Here is a 20,599-nt window from a genome sequence, read left to right as displayed (position 1 = left end):
GCCTGGCTGGGTTTGAACCGCGACTCCACTGGTGGCGTGACCCTGAGCGTGTCACCGCCACCTCTCTGTCCTGCAGTTCTCTCATCAGGAGAGTAAGCATATCAAGAGTGCCCACTCTGTGGGGCTGTTTGAAGACTGAAGTGCGTTCATCCAGTCTTGGCATGCGATAAGGATTCTGGAAGCGTTCCTGCCGTCATCCACGTCGTCAGAATGTCTACTTGACAGTGGTGTCGTGTCTGCATAATGGCCAACGATGACCCAGTCATAAAGTAGGCCCACAGGGGTCTGTAGAACTGTGCTGACCTGAGGGGTACGAGCAATGTTTGCTGCCCCACTACGAGTTAGACAGCTGGAAACGCTGCTGCTCCAGAGTCCAACTCCAGACCTGTGTAAACAAGAACCATCTTCACCAAGAATTCCCTCCAGAACGAGGCCCGTAGCAAGCATTACGGAGGGAGAGAGGCCAGAGGCCCAGAGACACAGCTACCATACGAAGAGAATATATAGGAACTTTTCTGCCCGCCCACTGATGGATGACTTATCTAAATATTTAGTAACGACTTGGAAGTGATTTCACTTTGGCATCCAAGAGCCGGTTGTGCTTCTGCCTCCAGCGCTTGCTTGAGAAACCCAGAAGCACCTGGTAGTTGATCCTTTGCATATGACGTGTCTTCCTGCTTCCAAAAGCCTTTCGTAAGCTTCCAAAAGCTTCTTTGTCCCCAGTACGTACTGGAGCCTCCCGGTGACCTGTGGCGGACCTGGTGGGCGCTGCCACTGCCTTCATTTCTGCGCAATGTTCTCGAGCTCATCCGCTGCCACTTTCCTGCGCTCACCGCCCTCGCCCAGGCCTCCCACTGTTAGCGGGGCCTGCAGACCACCTCCTGGCCCTCTCCATTGTCAGCTACCCTTTCCTGCTTCTCACTTCTTTCTGCCACACAGAGAGGCCTCCACCTTACCTTTCTTGATTAAGTGTGTGATGGCAGGAGGGGGGTAAAGATTTTATTTATTTATTCATGAAGCACACACAGAGAGAGGCAGAGACACAGGCTGAGGGAGAAGCAGGCTCCATGTGGGGAGCCCGATGCGGGGCTCAATCCCGGGACCCAGGATCATGCCCCGAGCCAAAGGCAGATGCTCAACTGCTGAGCCCCCTGGGCATCCCCACGATGGCAGGTTTTTTAATTCCCAAGAGAGCTTCTGTTCTCTGTTCCTTTTTATGGCATGTTCTTGTTCCACAAGGGCAGTGTCTTATCTGTCCAGGGAAATTAATACCAGTTCCTCTGGTTTTGTCCTTTCTTCCTCCTGTATTCTATTTCTCCACGTCTATCTTTCCATAGCTGTTGGTTGGTTAGCTCTCTTTCTTCCCTATCAGAGGCCTTCCTGGCAAACAGTCTGCCATCTTGGGCTTGTCTCCTTCCACGGGAAAATGAGGGGCTTCGTAGCTGGCTGGGCTCCTGGGCAGAGGGTGGGGACGGTGGAGGCAGCCCTGCTGTAGAGTGCAGGCTGGGAGCGGACAGGGCCTGCCCTTGGCGGGTGTCTGCAGGTGTTCCCTCTCGGGGGAAGACCTTCCCATATGAGATATTTCAGACCCCTGCAGTGGGGGCAGGTGGAGGGCGGGAGACCCCCCCCCAGAAAAATGGGAGCGGGCCTGTGGGTTGGGCTGCCCCCCACTGATGCACCTACCTGGTGCCTCAACACCCCACACTCTGCAGGGTGGGCCTCACAGTCTTGCTTTCCCGACGCTGGTTTACCTCCTCCTTTCCAAGGCTTTCCTCCCCCTACTCTCCAGCCTCCAAATACTTCTGTTGTCACCTCCCTCCTGCACTTCATCCACTTACACCTTTTGTTTTTTATTTTAATTTCTCTGCCATGGTTTCAGCGAGGATTGGGACATGAGCGTATTAAACCGTACCACCTCCTCTCCACATGTTCATCTCTTTACCAACAAGGGAGTGGTGCTCAGACCCTCTGAGCACATTTGTTCTGTGGTGCCCAACTCCAAGCTATGGTGGTGGGTTTGGTTTTTTATTTTTGTGGTTTTTTTTTAAAAGATTTATTTATTTATTTTAGAGAGGTGCAAGTGCATGAGTGGGGGAGGGGCAGAGGGAGAAAGAATCTCAAGGTGACTCTGCGCTGAGTGCAGAGCCTGACGTGGGGTTTGATCTCACAACCCTGAGATCACAACCTGGGCCGACACAAGAGTTGGACCCTCCACTGACTGAGTATGGTGGCGAGGTTGACAGACTCCAAGCATATGCTTCCCAGGCATTGGGCTGAGTTTAAGCTTTATATTGAAAATAAGTTCTGGAAAGCGCAGCTCCTGTTTGCTTTCTGCATGTGGTCACCCGGTTTCTCCTCTGTGGTCTGCAGGGTCTCTCTTCCCAGAGCCCTCCGTGGGCCTGGTATTTCGGAGGTGGTTGGCTGTCAACACCTTTTATCTTCTAACCCCCCTCCCCACTCGAGGACGAGTGGTGTCCTCGTCAGCTGTGTCCTACGTGCCCATTACAGGCCATGCACAGACCAATAAAGTAGACATACGACATCTTGGTGACAGAAGAAACATAATTCTAATATCCCATGTAACTAGAACCAATGCAGAGAGGAAGCGTTTCCTTTTCCTCCATCCCATGGAGGAGGAACTATCCCACATTTGGGCTTTTTTCCTATTTTGGGCTACTTTGCCATAGAGCAGAACACAGAACAAGGAACGAGCTGGCACCCGTTGTTCAGTTTAGTTGGAAAATCTGACGGCCGAAAACCCTGAAGACACATCTCCTGACTTTGTTATGTAGAGTCATTTACGAAGTTGTCATAACGGTTCTCACCTTGACCCATGGGGAAAGTTGACCCATGGGGACCTGTTGGTGGCTCAGTGGTTGAGTGTCTGCCTTCAGCTCAGGGCGTGACCCCGGGGTCCTGGGATAGAGTTCTGCATCGGGCTCCCCATAGGGAGCCTGCTTCTCCATCTGCCCATGTCTCTGCCTCTCTCTCTGTGTCTCCCACGAATAAATAAATAATATCTTCAAAAAAAATTTTTTTTAAAGGTTGGCCCATATTGGAAAAATCATTCTTGTGTGTGTAGAAGGAACTGATGATGAGTTCTTAGATGGTTCCACGGGCAAGTGGGTGCTGGGCGCTCAGAGCATTGAGAGGCTGTGCCCTCATCAGAAACCCCTGGCATTTACCATTTCCTGTAACTTTATAAATAGAGTGAGAAGTGTTTTTCCTTGGCGTTCCCTTAGTTCAGAACTCTGCTGTTGACCCTGTCCTCTTCCCATGCCGCCTTTAGCTGGACTTGGAAGAAGTCGAGGTGCATCCAGAACTTGTCTGCTCAGGCAAAACGCAATACCGTGGCCTTCTGAAAATGAAGGAGAAAGTCCCAGGAGAAAGTTTTGAGAATGGGCACGTCTTTTTATCAGCTTCCTGAAATCGTAAAACCAAAATTAACCTCCAGGATATAGAATTACCCCAGAGGTAATTATCTTTCCACTTGGTTACTCTTGATCTTGAGCAAATATGGACTTCCATTGACTTGTCCCCTGGAAGTTAAAGAGAAAGGGACTTTCTTTGAAACTAGCCTTGCGTGTCTGTCTGAGAATCTAGAGGCTGCAGGGTTGGCGGGTCGGAAACACCCTCGTGGGCTGGATGCCGCTGCTCACCAGGTGTGATCTGCTCCCTACCGCGTCATTGGTTTGAGTGACGCGAAGTCCTTCATGGGTCCCAGACGTTTGTTCTTGGTTACCGGCAGGGCTCTCCCCTTCCCTTTGTGTTTAGCTCAAGGGTGTGTTTTGTGCGTACACTCGAATGAGGCCTGGTCTTGCCTCCGGGGACAATATTGTCTGGGGGAAGGACAGGGTGCCCATCCTTCTGCAACCACTCAGAACAACCTGCCGAAGTGCCCCCGACTCCAGGTATGGAAAGCGAGGCTCTAAGAAACGTGGTGACATATTCAGGGTCACATGCAGTGCTGCCCTGTGCCCCGAGAGGGAGACTTGCATCCTCTCTCACTGCTGCTGAGAACTGTAGAGGTGAATGCTGCCCGCTGCACTGCAACTCCCCGAGAAGGCGGGGAGGCCCGAGGAGTGGAACCCGTGTGTCCCTCACAAACCCTGCAGCTGCTTTACGACTGCCTTTCCATGGGCCACAGCCCCCTACCCCAGGGAACCTGCCCTTCCCCTCCGGCCTGGGTCCCACGGACGTCACCTCGCCCTCCCAGTTACCTCGGCCAGAGCCTAGGTCTCCCCTCGACTCTGCCCCGTATCCCTGCTTCCGTGCGCCACCAGCATGAGCCCTGGTGTCCTTCTGGTCCTCCCTCCTGGGGGCACTGACACCTCTCCTGGGGATGGTCTCAACAGTCTCGTAAGGACTCTGGCTACTTCTCGTCCTGTGTCCCTCAAAGCCAGGTGCCACCCTGCTGCCGGCGCATCCCAATGCAGATGTTGCCGGGCCCCACTGCTGCCCAGCACCCCGCCCTGACTCCTGTTGCTCAGGGGCTGAGGACTACAACCCTGCCCACCACCAGCAGTGATGCTCAGGCCGGGCTGGGCCGCGCACCTCTCCTGCTTCTCCCATCCATCCCTCCCACTGCTCCTTGTGCTGCGTCGACAATGGTCACAAAATCTTCGTGCCCCCCCACCCCCATTAGAGGTAGGGCTCATTCGCCCTTTGAATCTGAGCCTGCCTTGTGACTTGCCTTGGGCCACAGCTTGGGACAGAAGTGACGCCAAATGACTCGCAAGTGTGGTCTTACAGTTCCCACACTCAGCCCTCGGGATGCTGCGCTCCCGAAGACTCTGAATCCGGCTGGGCAGGCCTCTGAGAAAGGCCCAGGCAGCAGCCAGCTCCATCTCCACACACCATCCGGCCGTGGGTGAGCCGCCCAATGGCCTGCCCAGCAGCGTGGCCCAAACCGCTGACCTGCAGAATTGTGAGCACGTGTGCGGGTGGTGTGTCAAGCCCCTACATTGCAGGGTTGTTTGTTATGCGGTAGCACAGCAATGACGAGTCTCAGTGCAGATCGTGCCACTATTCTCAGCAGTTTATCGATGATGCTTTAGGCTTGGAGATGCCCCTTCCCCTCTTTCCTATCATTATTTTCTGGATTTCTCTCTAATCATCTTTCAGCATTCAACTTGGGCATCCCTTCCTTCAAGGCACGTTCTGGATGCCCTGCGCCCCCACCCCACCCCAGGATTCCCTATGTTATTGCCTCTGTAATCGTTTGTTTGTGTCTCCTCACCTACTACTGGGCGAGCTATTTAGCCCCCTAACTGCTGGGTTCCTCCTCTGGAAATGGGATGGACACCACCTGCCCTGCCCCAGTTGGGGGGAACTTAGCACGTATGGCTGTTCCTGGGGCCCTGCCCAAGGTGTTGCTCAGCCAGCATTACCGTGTCCCTCTGTGTCCTCTTCCCGGCCCCACACCCTCTGCCCTGGGGCCATGGGTCCCTCCAGGGCCAAGGTTGCCTTTTCCAGTGTCTTCTCAGGGTTAAGCAAGTCACTAGCTCAGGTGGACATTCACGTGTTACAGGATGTTCATAAAACGTGGTCTCCCAACCCAAAGTGACCATCGGTTTCACCCAGAAAGGAAGGCTCAGCCTTATAGAGGTTGCTGCTGCATGTCTGATGTCGCTCTGCCATAACCAGGCAGGGCCTTCCTTGTTCCTGAATGTCATCATTCGGTTTTGTCCCTGGCGAGGCCCTCGGCCACTGTCGCGTCTCTGCTGTCTGGTGGACACCTGCTTCGGAGCCGCCCTCACTGCTGGGCTTCCGTCTGCATCAGAGCAGTGCGTTTGTGTGGTCAACACAAACCTCATCTCCGTTAGCTACCGAGTCTTGCGACAAGCACTTGGGCTCAGATTTCATTGCGACAGGTGCACCATGTATCCGAAGTTACAGCTTTCTTGTTATTTTAATTTCACCACCAACAAGGATAAGATTATATTTAAAAATAAGAAGTCTTGTTTCTGGAAAATGGGAAAGGCTTGCTGGGTGTGAAGTGAAGTTAGATACTATCATACAGTGTAAACCTTGTGTAAAACCGGCAAGAGTTTTCTTGGAAGTTTTCAGGAGTTTTCTTGGGAACATTCTTCTTGCACCTTTTTTTGTTCTTGTTGTTCATTTAAAGATTCATTTACGTATTTTAGAGGGAGCACAAGTGGGAGGGGCCGAGAGAGACAGAATCTGAAGCAGACTCCCCGCCGAGTGCAGAGCCCAACTCGGGGCTCAATCTCAGAACCCTGAGATGGTGATCTGAGCTGAGACCAAGAGTCAAACAACCAATTGAGCCACCCAGGTGCCCCCTCTTCTTGCACCTTTAAAGATAAAGGTGTTGGGACGCCTGGGTGGCTCAGCGGTTGAGTGTCTGCCTTTGGCTCAGGGCGTGACCCTGGGGTCCCGGGATCGAGTCCTGCATCGGGCTCCCCACATGGAGCCTGCTTCTCCCTCTGCCTGTGTCTCTGCCTCTCTCTGTGTCTCTCATGAATCAATAAATAAAATCTTTTAAAAATAAATTTAAAAAAATAAAGATAAAGGTACAGAGACTCAGCTTCCCTGCAACACTGTGCTCCTCACCCACTTTCACTCGCCAAGTTCTTTTGGTTACAAAACACCGATGCCTTAGGCGTCGTTGGGGAAGATCTTAGATGTTCCCAGATAAATCTGTGTGGCGTGCAAACTACTTGTAATTACCTCGCCTTTGGCTTAATGCATTAAAACACTGAGTCCCGGGTTCCTCCACACTCTGGTGCTCAAGTCTTCTGTTTACGACGAGGCATTTTCTGAGCTGACTTTGGAAGCACATTAATCATTATGCAGGTGGCTGTGGGTAATCAATTTCTATGAACTTCTGATGCCCGGTGAAAGTACAGAGAGCTTTGCGGCATTTCTTTGTTTATTTTGAAATGTTATGTTAAATCCTAGCCCAACGAATTGAGCTGAATCTCTAAATACTAAGTAATAGGTATACAGAAAAGTATCAAGAATCCGACAAGGTAGCAAATTACGGTTGGCGGACTCTCTCATCTGCCGTGTAAACGGTACTCTTTTGATGAAAATCCCATCCTTTACCTTTCAAACCCTTGGTAAAGTCTTATCAGACTTAATTTAGCAAAGGAAAATGTAAACAGGTTTCTATAAGGCGGCATTAGTAGGCACATCAAGTGTACTTCAAGGGAGTTTTACAGTGTAATAAATCAGGATCGATCACAGAAGACAAGTTGTAGCAGTAAAAGTCCAGTGTTTGTATTTGAATCCCTTTGTGTCCAATACAAGTCCCGAGTGGGGAAAATTCAAGCCCAGCTCCATCGGTTCTTTCTCTTGAGTATCCAATCCCATAGCATATAAAAATATTTTGACGGTTGGGACAGTATCAAGCTGTTATTTAATGTTTAATTTCTGAAAATATTTACGGAAGGCCTCGCAGGTTCAAGAAACGGGGCGCAGGGGTGAGTCAGATGCAGTAACAGCCCCGGGAGCCAACGAGGAGGTGCTTCCTCCATGGTCTCTGATCGCAATCATTTGATGAAACGAGAAAGTTCTTTGCCTTTTCTTCAAAGTGCCGACTTTATGTTTGCACAGGACATTCCCCCATGTTCTCTGTCGCTTCTAAGGTACAGAGTCAAACTGATTATCATCCATTCAGGCCTTTACCCCACAGTCCGTACCCAGGCCTCTCCCTCGGTGTAAAGGAGCCCACGGTGGCAGCCCCGCTCCCCCCACCCCTGACCCACTCCCCCCAATCCCTGACCCACTCCCCCACCCCGACCCACTCCCCCCAATCCCTGACCCGCTCCCCCACCCCTGACCCACTCCCCCCAATCCCTGACCCACTCACCCCAATCCCTGATCTGCTCCCCCTACCCCTGACCCGCTCCCCCACACCTGACCAACACATGCTCTTTCCTGCCGACTTGGAACTTCTGTTGTTCACTACAAGGCTTAGATTTCTTTTTCCTCTAGTGCGCGTTATTTTTAAGCCCCTCAGGCGATCATACTTCACTGTGCAAATATCTGATCCTTTCCCAACGCAGAACCACTCTGACTTCTGTTCTAGATCCAGAGCAGCCCACGCTGGGGGTGGTTGACGGCATAGCGGGGGGCCCCCAGCCCTCTCACCCAGTCCCTGTGGGGTCGCTGGCAGGGGCATGTGCTGTGTGGTCTTCATGGAGCCTCAGGAGTCCACACGGGCCGCCGCCCGCACCGTTAGGACCGTGCCAGAAGCACGGATACGGAGATTAGCTAAATGCATCCTCTGCCCCCCAGGCAGGCACGGAAAGTTCTCCGGGCCTCTGATCAGAGCGGAGTCAGAATAGGGCCAAGGTGCCACGGGAACCCAGAGGCCAGTGGGCTGAGCCCCGCTCGGCTTCCCAGAGTAAGAGCTCGTGGTGCCCTCAGCACCTCATTTCATCCTGATCTTTTAAAAAGTGATGCCATGGAAGGGTTGGGGGTTTGGAGAACACCAGCGTGCGGTAAAGCTCGTGAGTTAATGTCAGATCCTCCTGTGCTTCACCTGCCCTCCGTGACACAGAATGGTGATGGTCTCTCTCCCTTCCTTCCTTCCTTCCTTCCTTCCTTCCTTCCTTCCTTCCTTCCTTCCTTCCCTCCTTCCTTCTTTTATGTCCTATAGTTTTTGCACACTCTGCTCACAGGAATATTGTGACTGGTAAATGAATTTCATCAGCTTACACTCAAGTTTCTGAAATAACAAGTTGCAGCTCCAGCAGTGACATTGGACGGGAAAGCAAAGATGTGTTTAGGGCCCCCGCAGGCCTCGGGTTCGAGAAGGATTACACGGCACATGCACCTCGCTGGGAGCTGGCTCTCGGCCTCCGTCGGAGCCTCTCTGATCTAGGGAACGGGAGGCCCTCTGGAGTCCTGCTGCTGTTCTCTGCTTTTCCTGTGGCCATTTCATCTCGCCTCCTCAGCCAGACTGGGAGCTGCTGAGGAACGAGGTCATTTGTTGCGCCCGTCTGTCCCTCCAGAGCACCTGGGGCGGAGGACACAGCCCCTGGCGCCTGGTTTGCTCTCCTCGAGGAACTGGGCAGTGGCTGTGCTATGTGGACTTTAGAGCCAGACTTGCTGTGTTATTTCTGCTGCTTGAGCAGAAGCCATGGCCGCGGGAGGGGGAGGCCGGGAGCCAGAGCACGCCCAGAGCCACAGGGCAGGTGTGCCCGGGCAGCCCCAGCTGCCTACCTGGGGACGCCTTCAAAGGGAGCCGGGCCTTATCTGCCCTTGGCCGGAAGCGAGACAGGGCCAGTGTATTCAGCGATCTGTGCAAGCACCAGTCCTCTGGCCAGAGTTCAGGACAGTGTTGCCTCATTCCGCAGAGGGATTTTATCTTGTTAGCTCTCCATAGACAGTAAGACCAACATTTCCCTAAATAAATCTCAGCTATGCTTTAAAAGCAACTGAAAGGTAAAATGATAAGAGCATTTGAGCTCCCTGAATGTAATGACAAGGAACTTGACATCTTTTTATAGTCGATGATCAATTCTTCCGGCTTTGACGCTCCTGCTTGGAAGATAGAATATTTGCAGAAAAGGGACGGCTGGGTGGCTCAGCGGTTGAAGACTCATTATGTATTTTAGAGCGAGCACAAGAGGGAGGGGCCGAGAGAGGATCTGAAGCAGACTCCTCGCTGAGCACAGAGCCCGACTCGGGGCTCAATCTCAGGACCCTGAGATCATGTTCTGAGCTGAGACCAAGAGTCAAACACTCAACCAACTGAGCCACCCAGGCGCCCCCTCTTCTTGCACCTTTAAAGATAAAGGTGTTTGGACGCCTGGGTGGCTCAGTGGTTGAGCGTCTGTCTTCAGCTCAGGGTGTGATCCCGGGGTCCTGGGATCAAGTCCCACATCAGGCTCCCCCCTCTGCCTGTGTCTCTGGCTCTCTCTCTGTATTTCTCATGAATTAAAAAGAAAAAATACGTATTTGCAGAAAAGAAAAAAAAAAAGGCAGCTGTCCACATGCATTTTCCCATGTAGCGCTGGGAATCTGATGAGGGGCTGGTCCCAGCCCCACTGACAGCACAGTCTCTGTCCAGCTATCTGATACTTACTAGGCTGAACTTTATGGTTACTATTTTACATTAGTGACTGCAGTTTTTAACCTTTTGTTCATGGTGAAAAAATATTTTAAGTAATATTTACCCCACTGTCTTGCTTGCCATTTGAAGAAATCTTCCTTCCGATATAATGCAGAATGAGGGGATGACCACTGGCTGTTATACTATATGTTGGCAAATTGAATTTAAATAAAATCAAAAAAATAAAAATAATTTTGAAAGATATAATGCAGAATAGAAAAAACACACAGATTCACAGCCTGATTATATATAGATTAGATAGAAAGCCTTTTAAATCTTATGAAAGGCTAATGATTCACTTTTATTTCTCCTGTGTGTTACTGTCAAGCATAATTTATTGTCTGAATTCTAAGCATGGGATGTGACTTTCACAAAAATGTGTGAATTGTCCCCATTTTTCATTTCTAAAGGAAGTCAAAACATCCCTTCATCTTTGCACTTAAAGATGTTTACTGTAAGTAGGGCCGAAATGTGAAAATGTTTTATAAGAGCACGTTCCGTGGATTTGCTTTGGAATAGTTTTCTCACTCGGCTGGGAGAGCCTGGCATCTGGTGGTCACGATGTGGTGGTAGTGCCTTCGTGATCCCTGGCTGTTGGCAGCAATACACCTCCCTGGGTCCTCTGGGTGCCGGGGGCCGTGGACTTCACTGTGGCCATTCATATGGGAAAGCAGCTCTATAAACTAAATGTCACTGAATGATGCATGGCTGCCGGGCCCAGGGGTGGGCCCAGAGCGAGAGCCCAGGAGGACAGAGATGGGAGGGAAGTTCAGGCAGGTGGACCTGGCATGCACCTGTCCACCTGCACACACACACACACACACACACACACATCTGGTGTCTCTTTTTGTGTGTCCCAATTTCCTCCCTCTATAAGGGTACCCATCAGATGGATCAGGGCCTGCTCTAAAGGCCTCATTTTAACTTAAGTGCCTCTTCAAGACCCTCTCTCCAAATATCGCCACATTCTGAGGTCCTGGGGTTGGGATTCCAATTCCAATACGAATTCTGGAGAGATACAGTTCAGCTCCTAACAGTACCCACCCGGAGAGTACTGTTTGTTTGCTCGCTCAGTCTGACCTACACGAGTTACCCCATGGGTACAAGGAAAACATGATACTATACCAGGGTGTGTGCTGACGGCTTGTCCCTCCTGCTCTCCCCATGCCCCTCAATTGAGCCACCCTGGCCTGCTTGTTCCTAGAAGGCTTCCATCATGGGGCTTCTGTGCTTGCTTTTGTTGGCTGGAACATTCTCCCCTGAGACCTCAGCGCAGCTCACCCTCTCAGGTTCTGCTGTCCCCAAATGGGCAAGGCAGTGTCCCTCACTAAGGCTGTGTCCCTTCTGCATCCTCTCTTACTGTGCTGTCGGATTGCCACGGGACACTCATTCCACACGTGCATTTGTTTATTTGCTAATTGTGGCCCCGCCAAAACAGATGTCCTAGGAAGGCAAGGACTCTGTGTCCACTGCCGTTTCTGTCCAGCTCAGATACAGTGGGCTGGGCTGAGCGTGCAGTGTGCACTTGTGAGCAGGTAAATGATTCTAGCAAGATCGGCTTTGCCTCCTTAAGCATTTTGTGTTTAAAGATTTTCATTTTCTTGGGTTTTTTAAAGATTTTTTTTTTTATTTATTCATGAGAGACACAGAGAGAGAGGCAGAGACACAGGCAGAAGGAGAAGCAGGCTCCTTGCAGGGAGCCCGATGTGGGCCTTGATCCTGGGACACCGGGATCACGCCCTGGGCCGAAGGCAGACGCTCAACCACTGAGCCACCAAGGCGTTCCCAGATTTTCATGTTCTGAGTGCTCTTATTGAGAGGCACACTGAGATAAGGTGGTCAACCGTGTTCCTTCTTAGATTATGAACTCGGCATGTCGTCGTCAGTAAGTGATGTCCTCACTGAAGGAAAACCAGTGTTCTTCTATGTCTTACTGGTCACTTCTCTCTCCTCCCAGGTTGGGGCTCAGCTACATTTCCAGAACCATCCGGTCAAGATGGTAGACACAGAAAGCCCGATTTGCCCCCTCTCCCCCCTTGAGGCTGATGACCTGGAAAGCCCATTATCTGAAGAATTTCTACAGGAAATGGGAAACATCCAAGAGATTTCTCAGTCCATTGGTGAGGATAGTTCTGGAAGTTTTAGTTTTACAGAATACCAGTATTTAGGAAGTGGCCCGGGATCAGATGGATCTGTTATCACAGGTGAGTGTGCTGGATCCTAAAAAACCTTATTTAGAAATGTTTTTGTTGTTGTTGTTGTTTTTCCTGCAGAGAAAATTGTTCTCTTTAGCTGGCAAAGAAGCCACATCTTTGTGCAGTGAACTCTTTAGACATGATAAAGCACAACATCCAGTCCACTGGGCCTGGAGGCGTCTCCGGAAACATTGTGTCTCACAGTATGCCCGCTTTTATTTCTTTATTTTTTAAACTTTTTGTTTTTTAAGATTTTATTTTATTTATTCATGAGAGGCACAGAGAGAGAGAGAGAGAGAGAGAGAGAGAAGGAGAGAGGCAGAGACACAGGCAGAGGGAGAAGCAGGCTCCCTGCAGGGAGCCCGACGTGGGACTCGATCCCAGGTCTCCAGGATCCTGCCTTGGGCCAAAGGTGGTGCTAAACCACTGAGCCACCCGGGCTGCCCTATGTATGCCCACTTTTAAAAACTATACGTGAATGACGCTTGAAATTTAGTTAAGGCAGTCAGCTCCATTTCTAAAAATTCTGAGTTTCTATTTCTTTAAAGCAGAGACTTCTGTTATAATAAAAAGGATGATTTTTTATTTTTTATCTGGAAGTATATATGAATTATCTCCCTATTTTCTACACTGCATCAAGAATTGCAATGAAGGGGCTCCAGGGTGGCTCAGCCGGTTGAGCATCCAGCTCTTGGTTTCGGCTCAGGTCATGATCTCAGGGTCCTGGGATAGAGCCCCATGCTGAGCTCTGCATTCACCAGGGAGTCTGCTTGAGTTTCTCTCCCTCTCCCTCTGCTCCTTCCCCGTGCACACTCTCTCTCTAAAATAAATAAGTAAAATCTGAAAAAAAAAAAAAAAGAGAGAGAGAGAGAGAGAGAGAACTGCAGCAAGCATCACCAGGGCAAATACAAAGAAATAAAACATGGGGTCCACTCAGGTAACCTCACCATCTCTGAGAAGAAATCATGGAACACTTCATTCCAGGCAACGTTGAATCCAGCCCAGGAGAATGTGGTGTGAACTGTGCCCTCAACTGCCCATCTGGGGTGGGCCTGACTCACAGGCTTTGTGGTGGGAGTGGGTCTCGGGTCAGGACTGAAGGTGCTGGGTCTGGATTGGCAGCTTGTGCTTGGTAGTGAAGAGGGCGTATGGTTTTCAACTCCGAGCACGGAATATCAGGACTCTCTGGGGACCCCAGGGAGGGTGTTCTCCACGTCAGTGAAAGGCCTCTGTGTTCTTTGCCCTCCGTGGCTCTCCCGTGTGTCAGGTCCTTCACCTGGAGCCCATTTCCACCAACCATCTTCTCACTTTTTCCTGCTCCAGGAAGACGATTTTCAGGACCGGGCACTTACATTAGTGACAGTGGGCAGGGAAGGTTCATGCTCTGCTGGAAGCGGTGTACACTGATAAAACCTCTGTAGAGAGAGGAGTGCAAGGTGCACCCACCCAAACCCAGCAGGGCCACTGGGGACCGACATGGCTTAAAAGGAGATGCATGCATGGCAGCCGTATTTGGGGTAGTGGATGCAGGGCAGCGATGTGTGTGGCGCCGTGGGCATCGCAGTAACACGCGTGGTGGGGATGGTTAGGACACAAGGGGAGCAGATAAATCGTGAAAGCTTCCTGCAGCAGAATGCTTTAGAGTAACTTAAAAGAGTGAATCAGCTCCACCTGTAACAACATGAATCTGCAAAAACAACACTGAATGAAAATAAACAAGCTTAAGGATGTATTCAATATAATTCCATTCATGTAACGTCTCCAACACCCAACAGCACCGAATGTGGTCGGTGGATGTGGACACGCACACCTGGCAAAGCTCATGCCAGCTTTACGATGCCGGTCACCTGGTGGCACCGGGGAAAGAGTCCCGCAGAGATGTTCGCTCCCGTGGCTTGCGCTTTAGACAAAAGGCAGGAAACAGTGTGACAAAACATTACCATTTGCAAACCTGGGCGTGGGTGTTATACTGCATATTTTCCCTGTATGTTTGAAACACTTCAAAGAAAACTACAAGCAGCAGGAAGGAGCGTTCCTGGCAGAAGGAAAAAGCATCTTGTGCAAAACCTCACCTAATCCTCGTAAAAACTCAGTGAGAAGACTGTTGTCGTTTTACAAGTGGAAATAAACTCACAGGTATTAGGTAATATGGCCCGGTCACACAGCTAGAAAGAGACCGTCCCAAGACTTGACCCCATGCCCCCCAGCAGGCTCTAAAGCCACGTTCTCCGTACGAACATCCTTTTTGGCAGCAGTGTCCTCAACCTAGTAAATCAAGGATTGCACGATCCATGTGAGACCCAGAGGAGGTGACACATTAATGGACTCTGTGGCCTACCTGACCAAGCAGCCTTTGTAGCGACCCCAACAGACCTTCATAAATGGTTCAAGTCTTTCTCATGCCATGTTAGGGAGGGAAGGAGCTTCGAGGGAAAGAAGCCAGCATCCAGGGTGATAGGAGCTTCCAGAAACAACGAGGTGTGCTGTGGTGTGGGACCACCTTGCAGAGCATCTGGAGGTCGCCCTGAGGCCCCCTGTGCTGGTGTCGGGGCAGCGACAGCCCAGGCTGCCAGGCACCGTGTTAGTCACCGCGTGTACCTCCTCTCCCTGAGTCCCAAGAGCAATGTTTGAGTTCATCGTTCTGTTTATTTGAGGAAAGAGTAGGGAAGACAGACCTCAGGACATGGGGACATGCTGGAGAGGACAAGCCCAGAGTAGGAGAAAACCCAGAATCAAAACCCAGCTCTCATCTCCTTCCAATGGGTCTTTTATTCCCCACGTTACAGACACACGGCATGCTGGTTAGTTGTTTTTGGATACTATTTGTGTTTATATTGACTCTCAGAAATGTTATTTCTTCTGGATTTGAGAATATTTATCTGTGTCTATTTGTTTCTCTCTCTTTTTTTTTGTATATTTTTTATTGGAGTTCGATTTGCCCACATATGGTATAACACCCAGTGCTCATCCTGTCATTTGTTTCTTTTTCTTTATTTTTTTTTTGTTTCTTTTTCTAAAGAAGGCAGTTTTCCCCCTTCTTTGGAAAACATAGAGTCCATTTTATTTTATTTTTTTTAAAGATTTTCTTTATTCATGAGAAGAAAGGCAGAGACACAGGCAAAGGGAGAAGCAGGCTCCCTGCGGGGAGCCTGATGCAGGACTCCATCCCAGGACCCTGGGATCATGCACTGAGCCCAAGGCAGACGCTCAACCACTGAGCCACCCAGGCATCCCGTATAGTCCATTTTATAATGAAAGAATTCAAGGATACACTTTCCTCCAGGTCACACACACTCTCAGGGTCCTTCTCAAACAAAGAACTTGCATGAGCAGGGTGGGTGCAGTGGTAAAGCCTCTGGAAAGTTCTCGCCATGGACAGGAAGTGTTCAGATGCCCTCCCACCTTCTCCGGAAGGCAGAGTCTACAGCCTGGACTTCCTCTCTCCCAAATCCTCACCTTCAAACAGGAGGGGTCTGAAATTACCTTCCCCCAATTTGTTTTAAGGTCGCCATTCTAGAACTAGTGTCTTTTCGGTCATTGCCAAGAACTATAACCCAACATGTATTCCCAAGCTATCTGAAAGCTCTGACACAGCTGAGACTTGGAAGGGGCACGTCAAGTAGCCCCGAGGCCCATAGGCTTCATCAAAACCTACCCTGGACCCCAGTTCAGGGCCTGATACGCACTTTGCTTCTAAATAAAGAGAGGGCAAGGGTTTGGGGGGAGAGGTTTCCACACTGGTCTTCAGGGAATTCCAGGGAACTTTGTGGCAAAAACCAAAGCGGGGGAACTTACCAGAAGGGCTCACAGCAAAACGCACTAGGGGCACCCCCCAAACTCTGGGCCCTGGCCTTCGGGGCCCGGGTGTGTGCTCAGCCTTTGCAGTCCTTCTAACTTCTTACCGTTGTTGCTGGTCCTTTTGGTCATTTGGAATCATCTCTTGCTTCTTAAAACCTTGCTTCGTTTCCCTTCCAGATTCTCCAGGGCTGGTGTCACTAGCTAATTTGAGAGCGAAGATTACCGCTTATTTGTAAATGAGATTTTCCAACCCTCGGGGGATATTTCTGCATTATGTAAATCGCTTCCGTGGAAGGGCCGTCAATGAAATGTGTTCACTTTATTTTATTTTATTATTTTTTTGAAATGTGTTCACTTTAAACTTGACACCCAGGGGAACAGATGGGTGAGGCTGCTGGCACGGCTGATCCACCCCCACCCCCCAATCTTCCAAGCGACTTGACTGGCGCACAAAAACCCGCTCGTAGTTCAAGTGTACAACTTGATGCGTACACACAAACACATACACACACACACACACACACACACACACATTTTGAGTGTGAAGCCATCACCACAGTGAAAATAGTGACAAAACCCATCACCTCCAGGGGCACCTGGGTGGCTCAGTCGTGAAATGTCTGCCTTCAGCTCAGGTCATGCTCTCTGGTCCTGGGACCAAGTCCAGCGCCGAGTTCTCTGCTCAGCAGGGAGCCTGCTTCCCTGCTCCCTCTGCCTGCCGCTCCCCCTGCTTATTCTCTCTTTCCCTTTCCAATAAATAAATAGAATCTTTTTTTAAAGATTCTATTTATTTATTCATGAGAGACACAGAGAGAGAGAAGCAGAGACATAGACAGAGGGAGAAGCAGGCTCCACGCAGGAAGCCCGACGTGGGACTCGATCCTGAGACTCTGGGATCACGCCCTGAGCCGAAGGCAAATGCCTGAGTCACCCAGGCATCCCAATAGAATCTTTTTAAAAAATAACCCATCACCTCCAAATTTACATATACCTTTTTATAAACCCTCTTCCCCACCCCTGGGTCTCCCTCCCTCCCCTGAGCAACACCAATCTTTCTATTATTATGGATCTGTTTGTATCTCCCAGAATTTAAAAAAAAATAAGATTTTATTTATTCATTAAGATTTTATTTATTCATGAGAGACACAGAGAGAGAGAGGCAGAGACACAGGCAGAGGGAGAAGCAGGCTCCCTGTGGGGAGCCTGATGCGGGACTCGATCCCAAGACCCCAGAATCACGACCTGAGCCAAAGGCAGATGCTCAACCACTGAACCACCCAGGTGCCTTTTTCCTAGAATTTTATATAAAAAGAATAATGCAGTAGGTGTTCTTTTCAGTCTGGTTTCTTTCACTCTGCAAAATTATATTGAGATTTCATCTGCATCGAAGCGCATATCGGTCGTTTAGGTTTTTTATCCATTGTATCCATGGCTCCACCACGGTTTATTTATTCATGCACCTGTTGATGAACATTTGAATTGCTTCCAGGTATTGAGTGTCAGAAATAATGCTGCTGGGAACATTCGCATACAAGTCTCTGTGTGACCATGTGTTTTCACTTCTCTCTGGTAAATTCCCAGGACTGAATGGCTGGGACACAAGGTAGATTATGTTCCCACCAGCGTGCGTGGGAGTTCCAACTCATGCACACCCTCTATCAACATTAGATATGGTCAGTCTTCTGGGTTTTAGCCGTCCTAATAGGTATGTAATGGCCTGTCATGGTGGTGGCTTTCGTTGGCATTTATCTGAGGCCTAATGATGCTGAGGCTCTTTTGCCAGGCATCTTCTTTTTAATGTTTTAAAAATTTATTTAAAGATTTTATTTATTTGAGAGAGAGCATGAGCAGGGGAAGAGACAGAAGGAGAAGCAGACCTCCTCCACCCCGAGCAGGAAGCCCAAAACGGGACTCTAGCCCATGACCCCAAGATCATGACCTGAGCTGAAGACAGATGCTTAACTGCCTGGCCACCCAGATGCCCCCACCAAATATCTTCTTTTTTAAAAATGTTTTTATTGAGGTATGATTGACACACAGTGTATTAGTTTCAGATATACAACACAGCGAGTTTACAATCCTGTGCATTACACAGCGCTCACCACAATATGTAGTCACCATCTGTCACCATACAACGTTATTATGATATTATGATATTATGATATGATATTATTATGCAGACTGTTTCCAATGTCAAAAAAAAAAAGAATTGCCTCTGTGTTCATGACGGATATTGGTTCTAGTTTTCTTGTAAAATCTTTATCTGGTTTCGGTATCATTAAATGCTGGCCTTGTGGAATGAGTTAGGAAGTACCCCCTCTTCTTCAGTTTTCTGTAAGTATTTCTGTGGAGCTGATACTCTCTCTTCCTTAAATAGTTCATAGATTTCATGTATGAAGCTCTTTTTTTTTTCTAAATCTTATTTTTCTCAGTGTTTCATTTTGGATATTTTATTTTTTGCTATGTCTTCAGGTTTACTAACCCCTTCTTCTGCAGTGTCTCAGCTGGCCCTGATCCCATCCAGGGTATTTCTCACACCATTTAGTATAGTCTTACTCACTAGAAGTATGATGTGGTTCTTTCCTACCTGGTCTCTACCTACCACATCCTGCCTTTCATCCAGCTCCTTAAACACCTAGGATACAGTCATAACTGTCTATCATCTGTGTTAGTTCTTTTTTTTTAAATTTTTATTTATTTATGATAGTCACAGAGAGAGAGAGAGGCAGAGACATAGGCAGAGGGAGAAGCAGGCTCCATGCACCGGGAGCCCAACATGGGATTCGATCCCGGGTCTCCAGGATCGCGCCCTGGGCCAAAGGCAGGCGTCAAACCACTGCGCCACCCAGGGATCCCCATCTGTGTTAGTTCTTTTTTTTTTTTTCATCTGTGTTAGTTCTGAGTCAGTTTTGCACTGATTTTTCTCCTCATCATGAGTCATGTTTTTCTGCTTCTTTGCATGTTTCATATATATATATATTAGAGAGAGCGAGCATGCACACATGAGCAGGGGTAAGGAGGGAGAGACAGAGAGGGAGAAGGAGAGAGAGAATCTCAAGCAGACTCCTCACCCAGGGTAGAACCTGTCCTTGAAATTGTGACCTGAGCCAAAATCAATAGTCAGACACGTAACCGACTGAGCCACCCAGGTGCCCTGTACATTTTTTTATTGAATGCCATACGTTGTGCACTTTGTTCCTGATGGCTATTTTTGTATTCCTGTAAATGCTTCTGAGTTTTGTTCTGGAATGCAGTTAAGTTACTTGGGAAATGGTTGACCTTTCAGGTCTTACGTTAGATGGAACTGTAACAGTGTTGATTCTAAAGGGACATTTGCTCCAATGCTGGGGCAAGACACTTTTGAGTACTTTACCTGGTGGCCTATAAATTCTGAGGCTTTCACTGGGAGTGGTGCTCATAGAACTATATCCAGCCTTATCAGGGTTCTGGCTGCTTGTTCCCTTGTCATTTCAGGTTGCTGCTGGAGTATCTTTTCTTTTAGGCTTTCCTAGCTGATGCAACAAAGAGATACGTGTGTGTGCTGACCCTTGTATACACACAGGTCTATAAATATTTCTGTACATAGTGATTTGTATCTCTGTTTACTGGGCTGATGCCTGCAGCTCTAACCCACCACCACGTGGGTCATCCTCGCCTCTCCTAGCGGATCTACAGGCTCACACTCCAGCAGTGAGAGGCCTGGCTCCCATGCCACTTTTCCTTCAGTTCATTGTCTCCAGTCTACATTTGGTAGCATCAGGGTGGATAACCTGCGCCCCTGTCAGGGCCACTTCGACAGCTGACACCCTGTGCTTACATGCAGCTCCTTTGCCTTTGGTCCCATAGATGCCAGCCACTCGTTTCCAAGTTTCCTTAGATCAGGTCTTCTCCACACCTCCCAAATGATTTTTGTGTATTTGCGCACGTTAAGGCTCGCTCTGGGCTGTAAAGCTCTGTGGGTTTTGACAAATGCATAGTGTTGTCTTCACTGTGATGTTTCATATGTATTGTTTCATCTCCAAAAACCTCTGTTGCACCTGCTCAGCCTGCCTCCCAGGCTCCTGCAGCAACTTACCTTTGTACCAAACCTATAATTCAGCTTTCCCAAAACACCAGATATTTAGATCATATAGTTTATAACCTTCTCAGACTGGCTTTTTGATTTTTTTATCCTTTCACCTATCGAAAGGTATCTTGGTTGCTTCTGATTTGGGGAGATTAGCACTAAAGCTGATATAGACATTCATGTGTAGGTTTTTGTGTGAACTTAGTTTTCAGATCCCGTGGGTACATACTTAGGGCTATAATTCCTTGAAGACTGTTTTGCCACACTGTCTTCTAACGTGGCTGCACCATTCTGCATTCCCACCAGCCACCTGTTACTGCTTATCCTTGCCAGCATGGGGTATTGTTAGTTGGTTGGTTGGTTGTTTAATTTAATTTAATTCAATTAATTTAAATTTTTAAAAGATTTATTTATTTACTTGAGTGAGCAAGAGAGAGTGCACAAGCACGAGGAGTG

General features: G+C 49.0%; 1 protein-coding gene across 6 annotated transcripts in view; it reads left to right on the top strand.

The window, feature by feature from the left end:
- Window positions 1-20,599, top strand: part of PPARA (peroxisome proliferator activated receptor alpha) — a 72,472-nt gene that overhangs the window by 31,961 nt on the left and 19,912 nt on the right. For 2 of the 6 annotated variants that reach the window (XM_072742323.1, XM_026019739.2), the window contains exon 3: window positions 12,042-12,288. The exons of 3 other annotated variants lie outside the window; for them this stretch is intronic. In XM_072742323.1, coding sequence (XP_072598424.1) covers window positions 12,081-12,288 — 208 coding nt within the window. In that variant the 5' untranslated portion in view covers window positions 12,042-12,080. Of the gene's footprint in view, window positions 1-12,041; window positions 12,289-12,357; window positions 12,483-20,599 lie in introns of those variants that run through there. One more of the 6 variants, XM_072742325.1, reaches the window with a different exon arrangement.

The sequence above is a fragment of the Vulpes vulpes genome, chromosome 16 (genome assembly GCF_048418805.1).
Source record: "Vulpes vulpes isolate BD-2025 chromosome 16, VulVul3, whole genome shotgun sequence".
NCBI lineage: Eukaryota > Metazoa > Chordata > Mammalia > Carnivora > Canidae > Vulpes > Vulpes vulpes.
Note: the sequence above shows the minus strand (reverse complement) of the source record. Positions and strands in the feature narration are given on the sequence as shown.